Source organism: Echinococcus granulosus, assembly GCF_000524195.1.
Source record: "Echinococcus granulosus chromosome Unknown EG_S00004, whole genome shotgun sequence".
Lineage (NCBI taxonomy): Eukaryota > Metazoa > Platyhelminthes > Cestoda > Cyclophyllidea > Taeniidae > Echinococcus > Echinococcus granulosus.
Window position 1 is genome coordinate 1,723,265 of NW_020170384.1, and position 26,300 is coordinate 1,749,564.

Genomic DNA, 26,300 nt, shown 5'->3' on the forward strand with positions numbered 1-26,300 from the left:
ATGGGAAACATTATCCGACTTCTCACGGGTCGTTTTGAGGAGATAAAGGATGATGCCGACATATTTGTTGACTTTGAAAGTATGTTATGAGTCTGTTATTTCGCTTACCTCCAAACAACTAAAAACGATCGCTTCAATAGATTGCCAGCCATCTGACGAGGAATACGACCTTTGGATGGAAATAAACACGAAACTGGCACATACAGATGATATTTTAATGATCGTACGAAACTACCCCGGAGCCGCGGCCCAAATTCGAAGCGCTATTGAACGCTACACTGATGACGCTGCTCAGGAGGCAGCCTGGGAAGCCTTAGTACCGCTAGTTCATCAACTTCGTATCTGCTACGACTTCGGTGTTTATTTGGGTAGTCTATTGTATTTGAAATCACTAGGATTCGCTGCGCAATTTGCCTTTATGTCTAACGATGATCTTCCTTGGACTTGTTTTTTCCTACTTAAATGAAGGAGTTTAATTTCTACCTTTAAGTATGTCGTTACTGTTCTTCAGAGACAGATTTGAACTTGAATGTGTATTGGTATATGATTTGAAACTTCCTTATGAGTTCTGTAACCTTAGCACGTTTTATTCAGAAGTGGGAGTCAAATATTTGGGTCAGTGCTCTTCAGAATTGTATATGTTCGTCTAATGCGTTCACTATTTACGGATGTCATCTGTGAATGGCGTCGTTTATTACATTGAAATGACTTACCGCCTAATATATTCGCTTAACTTAAATTCAGTCTTTGTTTTCGTCCGAAAAATATTATCCTCTGTTTGTTTTCGTCCTCTCTACAGCACAAACTGTTCCTCGGCTTCTCCATGCACTCTGTTCAGACGAACTTACCGTCTGGGAACATCTGGAATCCCAACAGGCCTTGTTCAAACAATTTGCTGAAATTCTCGATTTCATTATGCAATTCGACAACATTAAGGTTTGGTTTCCTTCAAAATATTTTACTTATCAGTAATTTTACAGCCCTGTTTACCGCCCCTGTTATTAGAGCTTCCGTAACTTATTTTGTTTTACTTTTTATTTGAAATCTCTTCATAATTACTGTGTTTGTTCTATACATTTAGTGTTGTTTAAGGCATAAGTTCAGAACTCTAAGCGCCATGATTGTTTCTACTGGTTAAGATGATACTTCACATGCTTTTGCCATATCGATTTGTTGGATTTTTATTGGGTTTTTAGTAGATCAATTCAACTACAAACTGCATTCAGCACCGCTATTTTCGATAAATTTGTCTATTTCCACCCTTTTTTGCGTCCTTTCCTCCATTTTTGGCAACTTTTCCTCCACTTTGTTTTAGTCCTCTGTTCCTGGTTGTACAGTAGTTGGTCTTAAGACAAAGTAGAAAAAGGCGTCAAAATCTTTTCTTGTTTATCCTCGTTAAACTAATCGAAATTTTCATCTGCTGCAGTGCTTTCTGAGTTGAAGGTGGAATGCGTAGTTTGCCATGTCTCAATCGTATATGCTCTTAATTAAAGTCGTCATATTTCGAAATTTCTGCTCAGGCATGCTATTCTTGTATCTCATTGCGGCACATAATGCTCATATCATTTCAAAAGCAGCTTATTTGGTAACTTCTACCCATCATCATACTTGGGATATTCAGGAAAAAATCCCCACTATAGGCATTTCTCGTCTGCATCGACAAATCTCTAGCTCTATCCGCTTGTTTGTGCTCCCAGCTTGGCAAGGCATGACTCAGTGTGATGCATTAGGGAAAGGTGAAAAACTAGAGTTTTCCTATAAGTTGCGCATTTGTCCGTATACATCTGACTCACTTTTGCTTTGTCTCTGCTGGTGGAGCGATATTTGATCTATCAGCTTTAGGTGCTTATGCCTCTACTGTTATGACCTTTCGTCGAATCAAACCCATTGTTTGGCCACCAGGATTTCCCATTTTTGATATCGACCTCTGTAAACCTTTGACTTGGTGGTTAAAGTCGTTTTGTGATTGCTTCTGCTGTTTACGAGGCGTCTGAGACGTATTTTTTTCCAGGTGAAGGCTTTCTATCTTGACTGATATTGATACAGTTCATTTTTACCTTACCATCTTTACCTTTTCGCGAGTTAAGCACAAGCATACTGAGTTATTTACAATTTAAATGATTTCATGAAGGGCGCATAGGCTTGTTCCCATTGTTTTAATTAGTTACGGTTTGATAATTGAAAGCTATATTACGTTTTATCCTTACAAGAACCGTTTAAATTTTGTTCCACTTAGAGACTGGATTATGACGGAGCTGATCATGTTTTGAGATCGCTTTCGTGTCTGTAACTTCAATTGTTTCTTGTAATTCTCAAGGAATAAGATGGCAAGTAACGTCGGCAAACTCTTTCCTCACCTCAATAGGCATCACTACTTTCCCAAACGAAAGTTCGGCTTTACCTCGTTAGTGTAATTCTCACGATCAAGTTTTGCGCAGAGCCCGAGAGGGAGCAGAGATTATTGCAAGTGAATACATCTTACTTTTACAATTACTAAATTAAATTGAAAGCGTATTTTTTAGTATTCGATGCAATTTCTCCGAGTACCAGGCTATTAATGGGCCTCGTTATATGGAGCCAAAAATATTTGCCCCAATTAGTCTGTCTCACACTATTATGGATCCATGAATTCATGCATTTTGGCGCTAAAGTAAGAACGGTAGTGGCATTTATGCTGAAAATTTCGAAGTATCATTAGCTTAACTTCATCGCCGGTTTAATCTCTTCCATTCCACAACCGTGAACTTATTCATATTATGCCTTACTTTTTGGTCTTACCTAATACAGTCAGGATCTCGTTCTCTCTGCGGGCTATAGTTTTTGTCTTAGGCTCAAAGTCCACTTTCAACCGCCTCCAAAACATCACATCCATCTTCCTTGGATCTTTTTTTGCTTAGTATGCCTATTTGCCAGTTTGTGCTTCTCCGTTACACTTTACTTTTGTTGATTTCTAGGACCTTGCATGTTATTTCGCTGTTGGATGCCCTGACCTATTTTAATAGTACTTTGTTACTAGATAGAGGTTAATAATTTTAACACTTTCACTACCAGTGTTGCATGATGCGGCTCCCAAAGTTTCTCTCCTGACCTCACATGTCGCACTTATTTGACACAATTAGAGGAAAATGAATTTGGCTAAGTGGAAAACAAAATAAGCCCACTTAGTACCATTTTAGAACAACTGGACTTCTGGGCTGCAGCGGTCAATTTCCCTGTGAGGCTGCTAGCGAACGCGTTAGTTACTGTTTTTTTGACTTGGCGGAGATAAATTTCAAATTATTTTTCTCACTTTCGAAGAATCACTGAAATCTTTATCATCTTTTTTTCGCTGCTGCATTTTTCGATTGATCTGTTTCTATTTCGATTACTACGAACCATTTCTGATTCGTCGAAGATGCCGTCCTTAATAAACACCATCCACGTATTAGACAGAAGGCATTCATTTTATTAAATCTCTATGGTTCACTGTTTTTTGGATGGATGAGGGAAGGGGATCTTCGATCCGAGAATTCCCCCTTGACAAACTGGTTGTTTGTTAGCGGGGTTTTCTATCAAAGATAAATGGCTGCAATAGGTGGGATGTGGTTTTGCTGGTCAGTGACTAAGTTATTTGAGTGTGCGACCAGTGTTTTTTTGCGTTGCATCATTGATGAAAGAGGAGGGAAGAAGAGGGAGATCGTGTGCGCGCCTACGTGTGCGTGGATGACTGGACCCTCCTGCTCGCTCGTCACTCCCTAGCTACGAGTCACATAGGTCTTGTGTTTATGCCTCCTTCGACCACAATAAGTCCTACCCTCGACGTTGTCTTGCATCATGATTTCCCCATGAATTTCCCACATGTGACAGTATGATCATAGCGACTGGTAGATTCGTGTTTACGGCACATTCTGCCACAATACCTCAAGTTCTTCTGTTGTAGGCGTCAATGCCTCTATATCATCGGTTTGTTTGTAATTTTATGTAAACCTGACGCGTAAGTTAGTACAGGTGGTTTTGCGGACATTTATATGGTGATTGGTGACTTCCTGCTCACCCTCACTGGCTATGACAACCCCAGCTCTCTTATCGGAGACGTTTCTTTGCCTTTGTATATCTTCTGTGATTTGGGATAATCAATTTTATTCTCTTTTTCTTTGTAATGATAGATGACTGTTTTCATAGCTTTCTTGACGACGATAACTCGTGCTTCCATTCTGGACCCTGCACTGTCTGCAGACTTCTTATTTGATAGTCCTTTCTCTTGATTTTGTATAATAGTTTACATATATTTCACTGTGATGACTTCGTGAAGCCTGTGCCTTTATCGTTTTGCTAGTAGAGAAATGTTGATCTTGTAGTCCACATTTAGTCTGATTGTATTTTTACAGACGAGCCTACACAGTAGGTGGCACTATGATAACCTGATATGCCTTTCTTCATAACTGCTGGTTTAAAGGTGACAACTGTGAGTATCCCTTCAAATCCTTCATCTTCCTAAATTGGAGCGATATCAGAATTTCCTCGCAAGATTGAAACACAATGGACTGTCAGTGGACAACAGTACAGTGGCGCACGACTCAGTACACCTGGAAAACCTAATTATCCGATTAACCATGTGCACAGTTTGTAACGGACATACGACGATTGTGTATTCTTTCTTTTTTTAGATGACCAAACCTTCTATCCAGAACGACTTCAGCTTTTACCGTCGGTTGCGCCAAAGAAGAAGGCCTGCAGTCGATTTTTCACGACAGGTATTTGGCCTTCCCTCCGCCATAATCTAAATAATAAAATTTATCAGGGAAGTGAAATGGTTCAAGCAAACGCCCCTCTATTGTCACGGTTATCGTGGCAGTTATTACAAACAATGCGCTTTAAGGCACACCGAATTACCACAAAATGCATATTTTTTCCCCGCCTAGATTTCAGCTCCATGCAATGTGGACGGTGCGGAGCCCTTCTTACGACAGGGGATTGAGGAGCTGAGTGATGAGTGTTGCAGTAAGATGTCCCTCTTCTACGCGGAAGCCACTCCTATGCTCAAACTTATTAGCCGATATGCCACACAGTGTCACATGGTGGTGAGTACTCTTGTAAACAGACTGTTCTTTGCTCTGCAGTGTCTTTGACTTTAATACTATATTCTATTTTTCATTTTTCTCGCTAACACCAAATAAGCAGTCGCTGATCTTATTAACTTTATTTAAATCTTGTTAAATTTGTAAAATATAATGGCGCTTTCTGGATTTCTTGTGCCTGTTTTTGATAACTTTTTTCTATGCAAAGCCTATTTAGAATAAATTGTAGTGTTCTCAACCCAGTCGTGGGTTTCTAATTTACCCTCATCCCTTCGTGGAATATTTTCCACTGGTTTTTTGCGTGATAGTAATCACTAGTTTCAAATATAGAGTTGAGCAGGTCAATGCTCCCGTCGAATACGTGGACTTTTAAGCACGCAATTTCTGCTTCATTGTATGAACCTGAGATAAACTACTCCGACTTTGCGATTTCATTTAGTCGCTACCTTGTAGAACTTTGCGGCCTGTTAGCCCACTTTTTTATTTCGCTGCTCTCCCTACCAGAAGCTTTGAGTCATGTAGGGTCAAATGTCCTTCCACCACTTTTCCAATTGCCTTTCGTGTTTTGTTTTTGTCCACGCAATGCCACTACAAATATCTAAAAAGGTACGCTACCATGGCGGTGCTACACGCAGTAGTAAGTGACGAGTGCGTTCAACTACTACCATGAATAACGCAACTGGAGCGTGTAGCGTGAGCAATGTGGTGGAGTCCAGTCCAGCCATCGCTCAAGATGGTGGGCAACATTCGTAGCACCTCCCTGCACGAAACGGCATGTTGCGATCAACAAAGCTTCTTGTCGTTGAGTATGTCAAGCTCAAATCTATGGTTATCTGGTCCTATCTACAGAAGACTACAGGCTCAGCAATAGGCGGTTTACACAGCATCACCGTTTCAAAGCTGTGTCGACGACAATCCCGGCACAGCAACTTTTTTGCAAGCATTCAGCAAGCCCGTGAAACGAACATTTGCAATTTCGAGAAGCTGGAGTACGCCGTCCCTTAAGATGGTTCAGCTGTACCAAGAAATCTCCTTGCGTTGAAGCTTCACAGTTATTGTTTGCACCTCGAGACAAATGCACAAGTGTAGCAGCAGATAACTGTGTCGAAAAACAAATGTAGTTTACGCTTATTGAGAACTGCATTCTCTTTTAAAAGTTCGAAAGTCCCATTTTTCGTGGTCGCTCATTGTGCTTGACTTACTATCATCTCACGTAGAGACGGTGTCGATGAATAATCTTCCTTCTTGATGCTCTTTAAACATTCTTTGCACTTGTTTATCCTTTATTAAGGAGTACCTTAAACAACTATTCGCCTGATGTCTGATAGGTCTGAAATTTCTCTCTGCGCGCTCATTTGACTTACAAGCAGTCGCCCGTCTCCATACGAGCTCCATTCTTATGTCTGTGGAGTGTGGGCTTCCTTCATTAGTGGATGATTATTCGATGGCTAATGGGTACAGAGAGCGTATATCTTGGTGCTTCATTTCGCGCCTCCGTGACTCTCTCCTTCTTTTTCCAAGAACTTTCTACTGCTGTTGATGCTATCGTACCTATCCGATCAGTAGTATGTTTATCTACCTTTACGGGGGTGGGAATAGATTGTATGGTTGCCGTTTTCACTTGTTTCCTTCGACTCATCGCGTGTGTGATTCATCCTACGTCCACACTTGTGTCACGGATTTCGTCTAACTGTGGTGCGCTACATATTGTAGGTGAGTCTCCAGGCCTATTGTTTCTGTACTTGGAAAATCGAACAACATTCTTAAATTCATTTTTTGGCGAGTAGTCACTGCTGCATAGTTTAAATAAATGTCTTTTGACGCATTTCTTCCTCAATCTTGTTAATGGTCAGATCAGAAACGTTCTGTGAATCCTTCCCACACCTGCTGTGAAGCCTACTTTTAGGCTCTAGCACTCCGGTGAAAGTAGCTTCGCATTTCTGTCGTCTGATGATAGGATTTGTAAACAGGATCGTAAAAAGGATCAGTCTGAGTTTTATGACTAGGGCAATGGAGGTCGGGGCGTTTTTTATTCACTCCTCCCCGCCCTCTGTCAATTTACCGAACTACCACTCTCGTTAATGTTGTTTTTCGTTCTGACTTTCTTAAGGGCATAAAATTAGGCGCAAAAGAACAGTTTTCAACTAATTTTCATCGTTTTAACTGTGATCGGCCGGATTTGAGATGTTTAATCGGCCTTTATTATTCTGATTGCTTAGAGGATTTTTCTTTTACCCATTACCGGAAGGCACCTATGGCAAACTGCTGTGTCAATTTATGAGCTGTTAAGCTGATTGTCTAGAAATCTGTAAAGTTCTGGCATTTAGTTCTGGAGAAAGGTAAAAAAATCACATGTCAACAACTTCGGCATTTAAGATTCATCGCCCAGCATTCAATATTGATCATGAATCACCGTCTGAAATGATGTGGAATTCAGTGAGGTAAATTTCCTGGACACCTGTAGAACTCTAACATTTTGCCTAGAAAAAGAACCACTTGTCTCCCAGTTATGCTGCCAACAAGTTTGATGTGCTTTTCATCTATTGGAGGAATTTAGATTCTGGCATTCAGTATTATTGATAATCAACCGTTTCGAGTTATTTGATTTATGCTCTCTGGTTTTGTGTTATTTTTACTGATATTAGATTATGCAGAGAGCACGTATTTACCCCTTTAATTAACTCCTGCACTTTTTTGCACCTGCGTTATTTTAATTTGAAGTTTCCCACTTTTGGTAGCCCATTTGAAAGGACACTGCATGTTCTGCACACTTTCTCCCCTCTTTTCGATGCGTATTTTTCGTGATATGTACATTCTCCGTTGTAAAAATACCTAAATTAAGGCGTGGTATACTTTGAAATCGAAAAATGTTTGCTATGTGAAAAGCATAGGTGACACTGGTTCATGATCTGCGTGTTGGTTTCATTGCCGTTTTGCAAACGTCATTCGCATCCTGCTGACTTTTCACGCATCATTCACACCTCATAAATCATATACATGCATTGTGGGTGGTGCCCATCACCATAGCATTTACTCTGGATCCCAGGTTCTCCCCTTCCCGTTGCCCTATTATGAGCCTCATCCTCTTCTTTGGTGACTGTTTTTGGTGGTATTTTTGATTTGACACTTCAAGGGTCCTGGCGTTTGCTTATTTGCATCGAAGTCTAGTTTTGTTTACGCGCCTTTGGTTGTGCTCCGTTGCACTTCAGGGTCACTGTGAAAATTCGGTTCTTGGTGGCGTGAAGTGGGGATATCACATGGAACCAGTCAAACTATGTTTTTCTTGTTTCGGTTGTATGTGGTGCGTTTGGGTGTGTGCCGACCTGTCATTCGCCCAATCCTCTGTGAAGGCCATTAGTGGGATGTCACTGACTGGGGGGTAGAAGTAAACATTCAGCCTTCCACCTTAACTTGCCCTATTTCACCCCCTTCTCCACCTCCTCTAAACAGAGCGTGACCTCGTTCAAGTTTTTTTAAGCCTATTTACCTTTATTGTTTTCTCCTAGGAACATTGAAGTCAGTCCAATTTTCATGTTCTTCCGTAGATTATAATTTCTACAGTTCCTCCTTTTTTGGCTATCTTTTGACAATTCATCAGGCTTACGGTTGTACCAGTTTGATGAATTTTTCTGAATTTTACTTCGTTTGGATGTTGTGATTGGTTTTGTTAATACTATTTTTTAACTCCACCTGAATCACGAAAACGAATACTACTGGATGACACGGTCGGAGAAGGCATGTTAACTGGTTAAAGAGCCCAGATTTGCTCATTTTCAATTTGTAAGCGCTTATACTTTCTGCTATTTTTTCCATTTTTTGTTTTTGTTGTGTCAGATACTAGGTCGTAAAAAATTCAGTGCCTCAGACCTATAAATGGGTCCTATTTTTGTCATTTGTTGAGAATAGTCAGAGTCTAAGTCCAGGCCTTTATCGTCATCATTGCATTTATTTCAACCTTTAAAACTTTTTCTTTGCGAGACCGATTTTTGTGGCTCGTGGCGTTTGTAAGCAGATTCTCCCGATGGCTCGATCATGTGAAATATGTCCAGTGGTTGAACTTTTGGCATTTTATAAGTTGAGTTCGATTGTCTTCGTTATTATTTCCGCCAGAATTATAAAGACGTCATGATCCCAATCAAATATTCAGGGACTTTAATAAATGTGCACTTTCCATGAGCATTCAAGTTGTTTGTTCTTTATCCCTATCGCTTACAAGGTCGAATTCTTGATGAGAATTATCTCTCTAAATCGTCTATATTTTCTGCCTAAATGTTTTCCCCTGAATCTTGCAGCACCGAATATTGCCTGGTTTACTTCTTCAAATTCTTAACCCCTACCGTACTCCACTCGTTCGTTGATGTTCCTTATGCGTCATGTAGCCTTATAATACAGCTACCCAATAGGAATAAACACTCGTTTTTTAACTGATGGATGCGAAGTCCTACAGATTCTATACTTCTTAGCTAGTCTCGTATTTTTTCATTTGTTGAGATCGATCGCAGTCTTGGCATTTAATGCTGCTAAAACATTTTTATTGTTGTCTCTACGTGTCTACTTCTAGAATGCTTTTGCAATAAGGAAAAGTTATATTCGACACTTTGCTCACTATGTCGTAATGTTGTTTTTATGTAAACAACCACACCGCCCATAGCAGGTTTGTGTGTTGAAGTGTCACCACCACTGCAGTATTGTACAAAATCACTGGTTTTTTCTCATCTCTGCAATGCACAGACCTTTTGGGGTGATGCTGTAAAGAAAAATTACCTCTATTAGTGCCTTCGCTTCCCATTTGCATAGCTAGAATTTGTGCGGCAATTAAGTGCGTGGCAGTTAATTTTTTTAGCATCAAAATAACCCCTGTCTGTAGGAAGACCGCGCAGTAATTCATTAATTTGCTTGACTGGAGCCCTTCCTAGCCTCGGGATGCGTATGCACTTTTTGCTAAATAAAAGCACTGTCTGCTCTACGTGAGAAATATTTGGACCCATATTAGGTGAGCGTTTCTTTAACCGTGCCAGTCTAGAAGTAGCCTTATTATAAACGGGCAGCAAGGTTGGGAGACAAGTAGCATAGCTTCCTCCCACCCATGCAGCAGTCGACTCACGGGGAACTGAAAAATCCGACTCATCTAACTACCTGTGTCGATCGGTCACATCTTCACCCTTACCTTGTACGTCGCTCTTTACACTCCCCTTGGTGACTCTCCCACTTTGGTAACTACACGAGAAAGAGACTAAAAATCATTCTATAGTTTTGATAACCACAATAAAACTTCTGAATCCAAGGCCATTCCTTATTGGGAACTCCATTGTGCGAATGCATTGGCTTTGTTTTGCTAGAATCCCGTCAATATTCTACTGTGAGTATATTCCCTGTATCCATCAAGTTCTATAGGGAAAATTTCCCCCAAAGTAGGGCTAATAATGCACAATTTTCGCAGTAACTATGCTCTTGATTCATTCCTTGCATTTCTTCGGCCTTTTAAGTTATTTTTTAGCGGCTTGCAAAAGGGGGATATAAAGTTTTCGAACTACGAACACAACTCATTGTTTTCGATTCAATCAAACTCATAACTCCAGATTGAGTGGCTTGTTCAAGTTTAGTCTATTTTTTTTTGATATCTCTTCTTTAATGAGTCTCATCGTGTTCGCCCATTTGCAGTAGATGCCTTCCTCCTGTGAAGCTGTGACTTGGCGTCCAGTCAGTGCATTTGACTACCTTTCCACCAATAGGGCATCTCAATTTCCCTCCAGGACGTGAGGTGTGCCATTCCAGATGTAGGTTTGTTAAAATCGTACAGGAAGGGTTTTTTTGAGGGGAGGAGCGCCAAGTACTACAAATGACATGCATGTGGCTACAAGCCACGGGAGACTCGAAAGTAATACGTTGTTACACAGGCAGCTAAACTAAATAGCATTCTGTTACACAATTCCGGTACCGATCCAATGTCCAAGTTGTCTCTGGAGGCTTCCGAAAAGTACCCTTGTAAACACCGGGGATCCATTAACATCCATGAAATGTGTTTACCTTTGTATGATAACGGAACCAGAGAGGACTAGAAATGTTTGTTAAGTTGGATATACAACTTTGCACATGGCTCCTTTTTCATACTTTCTGCTCTAGGATGCGATGATTCCCATGGATGTCACCTCTGAGTGCCTCGCAGCGATGGCGCATATCTGCCGGGGTTTGCTGGTGAAGCCTTCCCTGCGGAGTCGCGTAACCCGTGATGACACTCTCATGCTTCTACTACGGGTCATGACGGGCGTTATCATTCTCTACGACCACATCGATCCCTATGGCGTCTTCCGAAAGACTTCCAAACTTGATGTGAGTATTCCCTTGTCTCAAACTGCGTCATCAATCAGTGAATGAATTTGATCATCAAGTAGAAAATAACTGGCAGAGAGCAATCTTATTCGGAATCTAGCCTCCGTGTGATTGCAGTTCGGAGCTTCCATTGTCTACCTGCGTTACCAGGTGACTATGGTCGTTTTGACAAAACAGTGTTCACTTATCCGATCCCATCTGACTTCTGGAACATGCCAGATGATGCATAAGATAAGCGTAATCAAAAATGGCTCTTATTTTGCTCGACCTTTAAATAGTTCTGGTGACCGTGGATTGTGGAGATGTCCGATCTCACGACCTACACTTTTGATGCTTCTTGACTTTTGAATGAGGGTTGCTGAATTGCGCAGATCGTCATAAAATGAATTTGTTTTACATATCCAATAAAGTAGTGACAAATTAATAATCCGTGTGGCCTATTATACTCTTTCTATCAGTGTATTCTAGCACCCATGCTGTGAAAGTCTTGGCCTCATGATTTCAATTTTTCACTCGTGGCTGGAGCTCTTCAGTTTTCAAATTCAAAAAATATTACATTTCATTCGTACTTGTCGCAAAGTGCCGTTGCTTTTCATGTTGAATGAACTCAGCATATTGGCAATTATGAATTGAATCCGTTTTTTGCTAACAATGCTAGTGTGGAGCTATCGTCTTGGCGGTTGTAGGAAATTTCATCAGCAGTGAAGAAAAAAGAAGACCCTTTTGCTATCCGCTACGGAATTCTAAGAACACAAGCCCATTCGTTCCCTCTGTTTTGCAGTTCAGAATAAAACCAGTTCATAAAAAGGTGCCAGTGCTTCCTAACTAGCTGGAATTTTTCACTTACTTGGCCGTCTACTTTTGACGATTTATGTGTGACGTAGGTCCCTCTACTATTCCTTAGGCATGGGTCCATTGGCGCCTTGCCAACTTATCACCCGTTCCGCTGAGGCATTCATGTCATTTCATTTCCTCGCAATGATTCAATGCCCGCCTGTTATCGTAATTGCGTGCTTTTGTTTGCCCAATCGTATGTCCTGTGTAAAACCGCGAATATTCTTAATTTGTTATGAAAGTAACGAGGGCAGGTCATTAGCCTTCGTTTAATATTTGTTTGTTCCCGAATATCCGATTGACACCTTGCTCTGTTTACTTTGTTCGGACTGGATTTCGCTCTCCATTCCCGTACTTCTAACGCATCCTCACTGATTAGATAATGAAACAATTTGCCATCTGATATGATTCTGGTAACTACACAAAAGGCATGCGACCATGGTGGTGCCGCATGCAGTATTATTAAAACAACTAGCGCCTTTCTCATGGACCACCTTGGTCCAGGTCCCCTTCACCAAGATGGCCAGCGGCGATAGTAGTTTATGCGACATTATGTGAATCACGTTTCTTGTCATCAAATGTGGCTAATCTGAGCTTGTAAATATCTACTCTTGTGCAAGACTTCGACTCATTACAACGTTCAACTCTTCTGCACTTCACTTCACCCATGCAGTTCCGTCACACGACAGGTTGTGAGTCGGTCTGGTATTTCACGTGATGACTGAGTGTTCGAACGGAAATGACAGGTGTGCTGTGGGCTAGGAGCGCAACCGACACGGACCGACTTGAGGCTGTCATATCATCGTACAAGAAGTAACTGGAGGGTCGTTTAGGTAAGGAAAGCCAGATTTCGTGAAATGCAATTACATCTACCCAAAATTGGATGCATTATTTTACTTTGAAGTTCAGATGAGCTTCAAGACAGTGAAAGCTTGCAAATTTGTGTGAACACCGCTCGTGTTGGCCCGCTGAGGCATTTTGGCAACAGTTTCGAATTTTTACTGCTTTTTTCTTCGCCCAAGATGTGTCGAATTTTGCTACACTTAATAAAAGGTAATTTTGTGTGTGCAGCCATAAAGTCGAAACCCCTGGGGAGGATTTGAGGGTATTCTGGGTTAAATTGATTGCCGCGCGGTCGTGCAAGCGCTTGTGAGGGCAAATTATAAGCATCATCACTTGCACAAATTTGGACAGCACCCCATCATCTCTGGATGTCACGCTTATTGCATTAACGATGTCGTGATGGTTATCAGACACCACAGCCATTACAATCGCTTGTAAACATCATACTCCATTGGTGGGCCTAAAATTTTCTTTCTAATGCGGTAAAGTAGACCGGTTGACTTTGTTTTTCTGCTGAAACCCGGTACATCCGCTTTCTTGAACTACGGGGAATTGATATTTTAATGGCAAATCCTCAAAAGCGTGTACATGCCCTCTTCAAACCCGCTCACTTGGTGTACTATCAAAATGGCCATCTTTTGGTGAGTGCTTGTGATGCAATCCTCGCCAGTGCAATGATCGGGGTCTTCCCATATCACATTTGCCAGATTCTGAGTCTGTTTCGACGAACTGCTCGGAGGGTTGATCTATGAAATGAACCAGGAAACTACGGCGCACCATGGCAATAATGCTAAGGGTTTACTGCTTTTGTTTCTTTCCGGTTAGCTTCATATCTCCAATGAAATTCAAATGATTCATTTTGTTGTTTATTTTGCTTGTTTGAAGTGAGAATAAAGGGGATTTTAACAAGCGATAATCCGTTTGCGAATGGCAATTTCAGAAGGCCTATAGTGCTGTTTCCTTTCAAACCTCTCTTGTTACGCGTGGGTTTCACTCCACCAAATTACATACTTGTGGTGGTCGCTTGCAGTGTAACCTAAACATTACGGTGCTTGGTATCCTCGGATAACATCTTAACTAGCGAACATGCCATTGTGTACCACTTTTAGCCATTATCTGGTTAGACGAAACCGCTAGCCACCGTAGTTTATGAAATAAATCATATCAACTTACTCTGCCACCAGTGAAAACAGGAAAACCTGTATTCCGCATAGTTTTGCCATAATTTATTAAGTCTCCCCGCGAAGTTCAAAGGGTCCGTTTAGAGTAGGAAACAAATACAATTTCATCCGAACCGATGACCCAGGAATTGGCGGCAAAATATCTAGGAGCTTGTTTATTGCATTTGTTTTGGTTTGTTCAAGTCTAGTTGCTCATTTTACACGATTTTTTATTTGATCACTTCTAATTATGCGCACAATCACATTATCGTTGTGTTGATACAGGAGAAGCGCGTGGGCGTTTGTCCTCCCACTGCATTTGGGTACCCCCTGCCCCCACATATCCTACCGTGTCACAGGCCTGTCCAGACGCCAGAAGGATTGGCCCGACTTTTGGAATGAGGGGTGTAGTGAGCATAGCGGGTTCTTTTCTTTCTTCACTCACCCATCGCATTGGTGATTCACTACTTATCAAAAGTAGTCAATTCCATTTAATTTATTTTTGAGGTGAAAGGTGAGAAGTTTAGGACTTCTGACTTCCATTCTTCGTTCTCAGTAGGGAGAAAACGTTCAAAACCCCACACAGGAGGAGTTGCGTTGGTAACGTGGCCTATGACCTACTTCTTTGTTCTCATTCCTTTTTGGTTCATCGTCCACCTTAAAACTAATTAAAATTTACTGCCTCAGTAAATTTATACTACTTGCTAAAATTGTAGTTTGGCACCGGGCTGCAGTAGCTAAGTTAGCATAACAATGTTTGGTAGTCATCCAGGTGTCTGTAACTTTGCTGGTGCATCAACTTGCTCGGTGTCGCTTAAATCGGTTAGCGCTTTTTTTCCTCAATCGGGTCATTTCTGTATTTTCACGGCTTCAGGCAGTCGATTAAGTACTTTTTGAGTCTTTCCCTCTTTCTCGGCCTACGCATCAATTATTGGTTATCCATTTGAGAGAGGAGGGGCTGGTGGAAGCAATTAACGCCTTCCTACACAGCAGGCGTCGTTCTCCTCTCGTGGCATCTCTGGCCACCTCTCTGTGGCGTTTGTCACCTGCCGATTAATCTGGCTTAAGTAGGTGCTTTCGCCGCCTTTTTTGTTTCTAGCATGAATTCCGATGGATGCGGAACAAATTTAGGTCCAATTTAAGTGAATTGTAGCGTTTGAGTCATCCTTTAGAACGTTAATAGGTTTAGGGATCTGAGAGTAGAGTTAAGTGGCTGGTGGCATAGCCAATTTCGCGGGAGAATAAGAAGTTCTCTCTAGTCAAGCATACAACCAAAATGAATGCGGTTCTGCTATGTAGTTCCCTGCGCTCTCCATGTAATCACAAATTTCCACGAGACAGGAGCTAGAATTTTATTCATTTTGTATCATTAGTAGATGGGGTTTCTAAATACTAAAACCTTCATTAGGCGATCTATTCTGGCAATTTAGAAAGTAGTGTTAAGGAATGGGCGGTGGTCTGCAGTGGGCACATTACGTGCGCCACTGTAAAAGGGTCACTTATGAACTGACTTGTTGTAGCATTTTCTACCACCCGGCATTGAAGACCGGAGCAGTTGTCGCAGTTTGACGCCACTTCAACGGCCCTTGTCCCTCTCTGGATTCAACCGCCCACAACCCAACTTCCCCCGCAATGACGGCGTGGCGATGTAGTTAGGCAGGGGAATTAGGATTACCCTTCGTGGTGGATGCCCCACTATTGCCATCAATGTGGCACCTCAGGCATCCTTGAAGATGTTAATTAATAGATGCGAGTCCGTAACCAGATCCATCGTCATGATTCTGAAGGGTTAGGAATTAGGTGGCATGGGTGTTATGAACAAAGCTCCGTGCCAATGTGGGATGTTATAAAGACCTGTATGATTAAACACTACAACCAAAGAATGGTCTTTCCATTTTTCTGTACATGTGGTAACCGAAGGCCTTCCTGCCTCTACACCGGGGTGAATTGGTTAATTGGTTAACACTGGCAAAATAAACTGCGCCTCTTAAATTTAGTGACCAAGATCATGGAAATTTGTTGCTAAATAACCTTATTGTGCATAATCCTCCTGATTTTTTTGGAATGAATGAATATGTGAACTCGTCTGGCGGTTGAGGGTTTGCGTAAGGCGGCGCTATTGATGCGGTACCGTTTTATGTGCCCTACTGTGTGAAGACGAACGCGAACATGGATAAAAGGATTGTGGTAATAAATAGAAATTTGATCTAGTTCAAAATTAATTAGAAGGCTTCTCTACCCACCAATGAACGCACACAGGGTGGAAAGGAGAGGGGGTGGGAGCGGAGGCGAAATGAATAATTAATGGTCTCTAGGCTTCCGAATATTAAATTTACTGTCGATAATTAAAAGTGAATTAGCAAACGTGCATAACCATGCTTTGATGTCACGTTTTAATCCTTTATACTTTGATGTTGTAACGGTGCTTTCCCTATGCATGAGCTCTTCCCTTAAGGGCTGGCTGTGGGTGAGCCTCGTGGCATTAAAAATTAATGCTCTGGCTGTATTTGGCAAAATAAGGACGAATTATTTTAGCCCACTCCATTTTTTTGGAAAAGTATGTTCGATTTTTGTGTTTCGGTTTGGAATGATTGTTTTAAACGACGGTACTCCGATTTGAGGCAAAATGGATCTCTCCTCCCTCTCCATCACAGCTTATTGCAATTTGTGTACCAGTCCTGTGCAGAGGGTCATTACGCATTTTTTGCATGCCGCCATTTCCACGGTCTTCATTTAAGTGCTTGGTGTCTTCCGAAACGCAGAGCAGTCTGTTAAAAGTCGCCTTAATTTGGAGAAACTTTGGGTTGCTCCAATCCTAGGTCCTGCAATCGCATCCATTTCTTCTCTTCTTTTTTTTTTATTGTAAACATGCATTTGTAGGTGAAGAGCTGTGTTCGACTGCTGAAGGAGCAGAACCCGAAAAGCGTCCAGTGTTTGCTCAATGCAATCAAGTAAGTCCTATTCCTCTCCTTGATTGACGACAGTTTATGCTACGTGTCTATTCACATCTAATAGCATATCAGTTCTCCCGTTTCATTGGGGTGCCACTACTCCTCAAAATTATATTCTTTATTTGTCGAACGACAAGCGATGAACTGTTGCGTCATTTCACAATTTGAACTCTGCTTCCACTATGAGTGCTTCAAGTCGAATTAGAACGTCTACGTCGAAGATCGGGAGCCACAAAAGATATTAATCAATTTAATTCTACACCTTTTTGTTCCTACTTATTTTTTTATCTCTGTTTCGATAGGCAATTTTAAATAGATTTTTTTAAGTTTTGGACTAAAGTGTCGTATTAAGTCAATGAATTATCCTATTATCGATAGCTAGAATTAAGATCTTACCTTTAGAAAGCATGATTGCTGTAGTAACATTGTTAATACTTCTGAGGAAACATCATTTGAAACGCTGGTAATGCTGGGCTCCATTAAGTTTCCTTTTCTTCTACTAGTTTTATCAATTTGATCCTCTTCTTCGTTTGTCAGTCTTGTTTTTCTTTGCACAACTGTTTCACATCTCCTCTCCCATCTGAAGGCTTTGGATCGGTAGACAAGTGCATGACGAGGTAAATGGAAGCTGTCAAGTGTCAGTTGTTGCAGTTGAACAACAGGGGATTACTATTTCATGCAGTCCATGCGCTTTACAACGAAGTGAATCTCTAACAGACAATGCAAATTTTTACCAATTTGGAAGGGTGGGTTTTTTCCCCTCGTGCTTATTACCACTTATAATATTTTTGGGGGCAGTACCATCGATATATCTTTTGTCTAGACTAGTTCCTGCGCCACATCCGGCTATACAAGCCTTGAAATAGACCGGACATTAGTTCGGCTGCCATATGATTGGGCTATAATGAGGGAAATCACCAGCTAGGAAGAAGGGCTTAGTGTTTTTTTTCAGAGGAGCGGCTATCATGCCTGTTTTCGGAAGCAGTGGTGTCACTGCCTGCATTAGTACGCGTGTTTGTACCGGTTTGACACTGGAGGAGGGTCTTGCGTGTGCGTATGCTTGTGTTTCGTAGTCATTCCGTATCGCGTGTGTGTGCTTACCTCCTCTGCACGCGTCACTTCTCTGATTGGGCAGTTCATCCGATGACGTCTACGTGAAATGTGTGTGTATCTATTGCACCCTTTTGTCAGGTTGAAGAAAATCACTTTTTTTCCTGACATCAAAATGAATTCTTACTGTCTATAAATCTGCTGTACCTTTCGGCCTTCTCAGTGATTTCATGAGCCCTCTAGATTGTCAAAATGTGTAGGATGAATTCAAAGACCCGTGCATATTACCCGCCACCCGAGTGCCTGGGATTTTAAATCAAAATGACCATCTTAATAAGCGATATCTGAAATGCTTTGAATGGTTGTTAACTATTGCTAGTAGCGTGCATAATAGGTACAAATCAACATCCAGTCGCTGTTGCCCTTCCGCCTTGTGTACTATTTTAGATAGCTAAGCCGTATTTGAGTAAGGCAAATGGAACCTAATTCACCCAATCTTATATGTACTTGGTGAATCTGAAATTTCACTACTGACATCTAGCAGAACTCGGAGTTAGTATTTCATACTTAATTCATAATGTCGTCCAATCTTGGGTACACTTCAATCTTTTAAATAGCACAAGAAACTCCATGGATGGTTGCATTTTTACCCGTTTGTCTCCATGCTAAGTAATCATCGGTAAATTTATGATCTCATGCCTGCTATCTTCTGCGAGAGTCCAAAATTTTCGGAACAAATGGTTTTTTAGAAATAAAATCTGACTACCGTTCATTACATGGGTTTTTAGTTCTCTAAACGACTTCCGAAGTTGCGCAAGGTGTTTTTTCTTCCCTTGTATCCATTATAAGGCGAATGAGTGACATACTATTATTGAAATACCTGCGATTTTGGGGTAAAGAGTACTTTACCGTATATTTGTTAGCTTTTCTGACTGAATAGGCATGTGATGTTCTCTCCACCAGCGCGGAATCGGGTGCAACTAGACTCTCCTCATCGTGCAAGGTGCCGTTTTTTGCTACCAGACTTACTTTTCTTGCTAGTAAGAATGCACAATTGACCTCATTTCATGCAGCTCTTCTTCTAAACGGATTTTTGCAGTTCTATCAGCATATATTTTTATTTACGGTCGGTTTCCATTTAAGAATGACCATACTTTCCTTCATTTGTCTCTGCCCACAAGCCCATCCCTCAGCCTGTATGCTTTTCATTGCCCTCCCATAGGCATGTAGTCTTTTTAGTGTGCCATGTGTAACATGTTTCTTCGACGTAGTATTTTTTTTTACTCCTCTCAGACACATTTACTGACTAACGGGTAAACTAAAGATATTGCGATTCGAGCCGTTTCATTCAGGCCGAATTCCTAACATGCTGTCGATCGCAGATACGTTTATTCTACTCATAGTTTTAAAGGAAACGCCTTGTATGAATTGTAACATTGGCTGGGTTTTTTATCCTTATGATCGCCATCTAAAGATGTCACATCTATTTTTTTGTTTTAACCCCCCTCCCCTCCAAATATTTAGAAAGGACTCATACAATTGGATCACCTTTCCAGATTATAATCGAAAAATTATCGCATATCTTTCTGTTCCCTCTTGGAGAAAAATACACATAGCCAACTTAGTTTCATGGATCACGTTTGCGGCTTTGCTTCAAATCTTTCGTAGGGAGTACATCACACCGTAATATAGCTGACTGGGAAGGGAGCATTTCTGATCGTGGAATAGAGTGTGTAACTACTGTAAAGGTAAATGTAACATTTGTTAAACAATGTAAGAATGGTATGACTTCGTGTTTGTAAGTGGCTAATCTTTCGCTTTTTCAATGTCGTAAATCTTAATTTGATCAGTTCTTATTCCGCCATGAGCGCAGTTGTAGATGTTGTAGGTTTGACTTTGATTGGAAAATGAAATTGATCGAAGGATCGTGGTATTGATGTATAGTTCTGGTAAAAAGTTGATTCCAATCGAATGAAACTAGGGGAGCGTGTTTAACCCACTATTAATTCCGAAAAGAAGTGCGATGAAATTTTACAGAATGGATATATTGGTCGACTATGCACTCTTATCTGCACTCCTTACGTACATGTATGCCTTTGTTAAATAATAGAAGTGCTGATGCTGGTGCATCTTTATTGCCATTTTTTGTAAAATTTACTCCTTTTTGGGTATGATGTCGATTTGCATCGTACCGATCGAAATGTCGTGATGTTGGTGCAGAGGCCTAGCGAAAGAACACGTTGGAATAGGGTGCATGGTTGTTTCAAATTGAATTATAAATGTACTCTCAACGCGATTTGATGAATCAAGGTTGTGGTTTTGCCATGCAATGGGGCGCAGCTGATTCGCTGACCGTTAAAATCTATCAGAAAGGCGTTCATAAAACTTGGTTTTGCTTCAACAGTAAGATATTTTTGTTTGTATTTCTTCATGCCCGAAGGTTTATACGCCTTTAATTGCCTTCATTCGCTCGTATAATGGCTGGAGCGAATCGGTAATGGACGCAGTACGGCTTCCTTATGATGGCGAGCGAACGGTAACGGCAAGCGTTCTATGGACGAACAAAGAGGTGATCTTAGTACACATTGTTTTGACAGCAGCGATAGGCGTGCTCGTGAGTGTAATAATAACTGTAGTGGGGGTTTACTAATCCTATAACCCAGTGATTTCGAGGCATCGGAGTTTCCCTACTCCTACATTTCCAAGGGAGGGTGTACCGCATCTTATCGGGTAGTTGGCTACCATGGCGCAGATGTTTTACTTTCCTTAATGTATCACCGATTTCTATTTTTACCGATTTCTCGTAGTTTTGACTGTTCCTCGAAAACAAAAAGTGGAATTATTCTCAAACAAAGAAACGCTACATTGGGACACCCCACTTGTGTGGCTGATAGTGAACGTATTAACGTGGGCTTACTCTTTTTCTTATCGTAGGTACTCCACTCTTCACTTCACGGATGAGACGACTCCTCGTGTAATCAAGCAGCTTCTTGCCACCACTGCGTAACAAAAGTGAGCCTCGTAGCACTCTCTTAATGCCACAGCGAGGCCACCATTAATGATCACCACGCCGTTTTTTACTTTCTTCGCCCTCTTCCTTTCACTTCATCAAAAACTGTACAGGCCATGATCATTTATTTTGGGAATAGCACAGTCACAGAGGTGTCTCTTCCAGTCGTCGTTCCTCTTCGTGTACCTTTACTCCACAAGACCTTGTACTCGAACACTCTTTGTTCTTTGCCACCGACCACTAAAATTTTTACGACAGTAATCCTCAAATGTAAGTAATGTTTGCAAGAAAGAAATGGGTTTATATTTATTCACTGATGGCCCAAATTGCTGGCTCAGGTTTTGCGTCCTTTGTCTTGAATGAGGTCGTGATAAACCGTACTGGTGCTTACGGGGATGTATGTTTAATTCACGGGTTAGAATCATCAGCGAATACACTGCGGGAGGCTGCTGACGGCGTTAGCCCCTGCGTAGGCTTTTACCAGCAGATAACTGCAATTCCATCACTGGGTTGGGCTTTTGCCGTCCGTCAGCAACCTTCACCTGGTTGGTACTCCAATCATGAAGGCGGATTGGCAAGTGTCGAAGTAAGGATTTGTTTAGAATAGTAATGCCACGCAGGGAACCTCTCAGGGGATCTATGCTGACGGATATTAAGAGGATTAGAGACGATCGGCCATGTTGGGGACGCAAGTCAGGTACGTGCAGACTGGGATGCCACAACTTAATATAATGAGTCTAGTACACTACAATTATTAGGAAAGTTTGCAAAACTGGATGGAGTGACCTTAGCCAAATACTGACAATACGAGGTGGGAATGTTAGGGAAATCGCGTCTTAACAGGGGTATGTGAGGGCACGAAACTGTGATCAATGGTTTAAATTTTTTTGTTTAGCAGTTGCCTCGCTTGGCAAGCCAAGGAATTGACCCGAGAATTGATATCACAGTATGACCTCCACTAAGTAACAAAAGTGGTGTGAATTTTACTCTGAAATGACTAAAGAAGTACTAGTAAAAAGCGTAAGACCTAAAAAGCCCTCTTAATAGCTAGTGAAGTTTCAGAATAAATTGTAAAAATTTGTAAGTACTTTGGCTAATAAAGGTTGTAAATGGTAAGGTACAATTAATTTGAGTTAATTCTGTGAAACAGCAAACGGAGGCAGGGGATCAAGGAAAAAGAATTATCAGTCTTCAATCATTATCAGGTGTCGTAGATAAATGTTTTAACCAGTCAGTTGTCTTGCGCGGTTTTGGAGCACCAGCTTCTCGTCTGAAGGAATGGCTAATGACGCTAGTGCGGCACTTAATGTTAGTTATTGTTCATTATTGATATTTAAATTATAGAAAGGTATCGACACCGTTGTGAAGGCTACTGAGGAGGACAGAAAGAAGAACTATGAGGAGGCGCTACGTCTCTATCAGATAGGATGCGATTACATGCTTCATGCCCTGAAATGTGGGTTTTTTTAGCGTCTCTAGTGTCTACCTAGACGGATGTCATAATGATAAGTCTCGGGACAGTATCAAAAGTAAAGTGTGCCAGTATCTAGATCGTGCGGAAAAGATTAAGAAGTACCTTGAGTCGAATACGGGCGAGGAAGTAAGGGAAAATGTTGTTTTATTTTGCTTTCGTTTAAGGTCTATCTTTTAATCCTAATGCTTACTTTTTGTGTTAAGTCAGGATTTATTTAGTCGTAGACTTAACTACCTCTACTCGTTTCTTTGTCATTAAATTGGACCGGGGGAAATATAACTGTACCACATTTTTTTCACAGACATTTGGATCTATCATGGAAACTTCTGTCTATACCTTTGGTAGAATCTGTTATTTGTTAACTTTAAAGTCCTACCCTTTTGGATTATTATTGATATGGTCACCTGCTTTCGGTCTTTCTAACGCCACTGTTATTGGAAAATACATTTCCTGTTTTTTGTTCCATATTTTTCTCCTCAATGCTAGTTTAGCACTTACAGTCTTTTGTTGAAATCTCAAAAGCGTTGTTTTCTAAATACTGGTGCTTTATTTTGATTTTTATGGAGGAGATGCGGACATATCTGAAATACCTCACACAATTCACTAGTTGTATTACTCTTTGATCTGTGACAGCCACATAAGCTCGTCTACCATTTCAGCAAATATAGTGATGCCATTATAGCGACTTGAGCGTTGTTTGGTTGTAGGCAGCTGCAGAAGCCACTACAGAGAGGAAGCCAATCAAAGCGGATAGGGAGGAAGACGCCGAAAAGACAAAATTCCACAACCAACTTAGTGAAGCCATCGTCATGGAGAAGCCTAATGTTAGGTGGGAGGATGTTGCTGGCCTCGAGGCGGCTAAGGAAGCCCTCAAAGAGGCCGTTATTCTACCCATTAAGTTCCCGCATTTGTTTACTGGAAAACGAACACCGTGGCAGGGTATTCTACTCTATGGCGTACGTGTATTTTACTTCTGGTGATATCTAGGTTCTCTAATTTTCTTAGGTCTCATGAATTGACTCTCATTTATTATAGCCGCCGGGAACGGGGAAGTCATACCTCGCTAAGGCCGTTGCAACAGAAGCGAACAAATCAACTTTCTTCTCAATTTCTAGTTCTGATTTGGTGAGCAAGTGGTTGGGTGAATCGGAAAAGCTTGTGAAGAACCTCTTCGAGCTGGCCCGCCAGCATCGACCCAGCATTGTGTTTATCGACGAGGTTGACTCTCTTTGTGGCTCTCGTAGTGAAAACGAATCCGAATCAGCCCGCCGAATTAAGACGGAGTTCCTCGTACAGATGCAGGTTAGTGCTGACGCTGCGGTGACTTTTTATTGTCACTGTGCCCTTTCTAGGGTGTGGGAACAAATAATAAAGATGTGCTTGTTCTGGGCGCAACTAATATCCCCTGGTGTTTGGACTCTGCCATTCGCCGACGCTTTGAGAAGCGCATCTATATCCCACTGCCAGAGGCTCCGGCCCGTGCCAAAATGTTCCGCATGCATCTCGGCACCACGCCACATGAACTGACGGACGCTGACTTCAAGAAGCTCGCCGATATGACCGATGGCTACTCGGGGGCTGATATTGCAATCTGCGTTCGTGAGGCCCTCATGGCGCCTATTCGGAAGGTTCAAACGGCCACTCACTTCAAAAAGGTTCGTATTACCTTTAATTCATCTGTCGTGATTGTGAATTCAACGTAAAACCACTTGAAAAGTTAGAAGGAGAAGGTGCTGATTATCAGTCATGTGCACGTGGGAGGGAGTGGGTGCATAACACATGCAAATGATGTGAGTGCGTCTTTGATGACGGCTGGAAATAGCTTTCTTCATCCTCGTTCACTCGGTCCATTTAGTAATTATATTTATCCATCACATGGGTATGCTCTGTTTCTCTTCATCTATCTCTGACACTATTACCTATTTAAACAGCACGCTCAAGATCTGTGTAGGAGGCCCAAATAGTTAAGCTCAGATCGTGTGTCTCCCCACTTCTGTATCAAATTATCTAAAAAAATTGAGTGTTTTCTCCTACACGTAGCAAACTGAAAATTGGAGGGTGCTTCCACATTAATGTGCCGCGGTAGTTCAAACATTGAGTCTGATTGCATAACTCCAACAAGTGTATATCAGCTAAATTCGTAATGCAGTGGCCTAATTACCTAAGCATAACTGAAGCCAAACTATATGAATGCATATGAACTGTAGATCTGTCAGAGGCTAATGTGTATGCACGTGTTTGTGGGAACGGTGTCTTTTCTGCTAGACGTTGAAGTAGTTCTTTATCAGTGGAGTAGTGCCAAACTCGGGCTTCATACTCTGAGTGGAATATCCTATTTCCTTGATGGCAGTTAAGTGAGGTTTCACAATCATTCTTCAGAGAAAAGCCTAGACCGGCTATGGTTATTTGATTTCGGATATGCGAAATTGACCTCGTTTATAATGTGAATTATTTGAACACCGCAAAGTCGCCCGCTCGAAGTTATAGGCGCAGGTGAAGAAATTGAACAGAAATAGCACCGATTGGTGTCACCATATCGTTAAACACGTTTTTGCGCATGTCATCTAAGGCGTTCTCACACGATGACTTGCAATTTTTGCCGGATCAATATGAAGTGAAACTACAAGTTTTATAAGCAGGGTTTCGTGCATTTCTTTGTGCTGCTTTCCTAAAGTGCTCTGCCTTTTTAGAGGTTTGGGGAACGTAAAATGTACAAGCTGCCCTTTTAAACTACACACCTTTCGACGTTCTTCATTTTAGTTAAGCTAACGACTGCCAAAACATTCCCCTTTTTCGAATTTAAGTAATCTTTAGCAATTGGTAAGTATCGAAGGCTGCAGCCAAAATGTTGTGCTTAAAAGGGGCCGGAATCTTTGGCAAATTTTGTTTCTACTGTTGTTTGAAGTTCCAAATATCTTAAGGTGAAGTTACCAACGCCCCTTGCATATTACTTGCCTTAGGTACGTGGTCCTTCTCCCGCGGACCCCTCTCAAATAGTGGATGACCTTTGGACTCCCTGTTCTCCCGGCGATCCAGGTGCCAAAGAAATGGACTGGACTCAGATTAAAGGGGACAGGCTCTTCGACCCCATTGTTTGCATGGTAGGCGGAGCAAGACACAATTTACTTATTTTAGCGCCACAATTTTCATTTGTTCACTGTGTGTCTTCCAGGACGATATGATTCAGGCAGTGAAACGCTCCAAGCCAACCGTTAACGAAGCTGATCTTCAGAAGCAGCGCGACTTCACAAGGGATTTCGGTCAGGAAGGCTAGGTTGGAATTCACGCGGCTGTTAACTCGATCCCCCCACTACTAATTTCAGCTTAGCGCTTACGCCCCGTCCCTCGACATTTTGTGATAGCAAATGTCAACCCTCCGTTCATAACTGAACCACTTTGAACACATCCGTGCCCACCACTCCCACCCGTGACCTTCTGTCCCTCCTTGCTGTTATTCTATAAACGTTACCGCCTTCTCTGTTGATACTATAAGACCTTCCCACGATCGATTGAGGGTAGTTGTAAACTGTGAAACCAGTCTGAGCTCCGGTATCGAAAGACCTGCTCAGCCGGGCCAGGGACACCTCGTGC

General features: G+C 41.6%; 1 protein-coding gene across 1 annotated transcript; it reads left to right on the forward strand. All coding sequences in view use genetic code 11, as the record gives it.

Moving 5' to 3' along the window:
• On the forward strand, positions 1-25,983 carry EGR_01166 (Vacuolar protein sorting-associated protein 4A; the record flags this gene model as incomplete). Its single annotated transcript, XM_024490415.1, has 19 exons — positions 1-79; positions 141-368; positions 800-936; positions 4,647-4,733; positions 4,902-5,060; positions 5,811-6,053; positions 6,488-6,622; positions 11,181-11,387; positions 17,105-17,175; positions 21,160-21,228; positions 21,838-21,932; positions 22,467-22,543; positions 22,580-22,691; positions 22,726-22,835; positions 23,417-23,665; positions 23,745-24,011; positions 24,062-24,364; positions 25,670-25,810; positions 25,882-25,983. The coding sequence occupies 19 exons, from the start codon at positions 1-3 to the stop codon at positions 25,981-25,983; spliced, it is 2,871 nt and encodes a 956-aa protein (XP_024355234.1).
• Between the last annotated feature and the right edge of the window lie 317 nt (positions 25,984-26,300).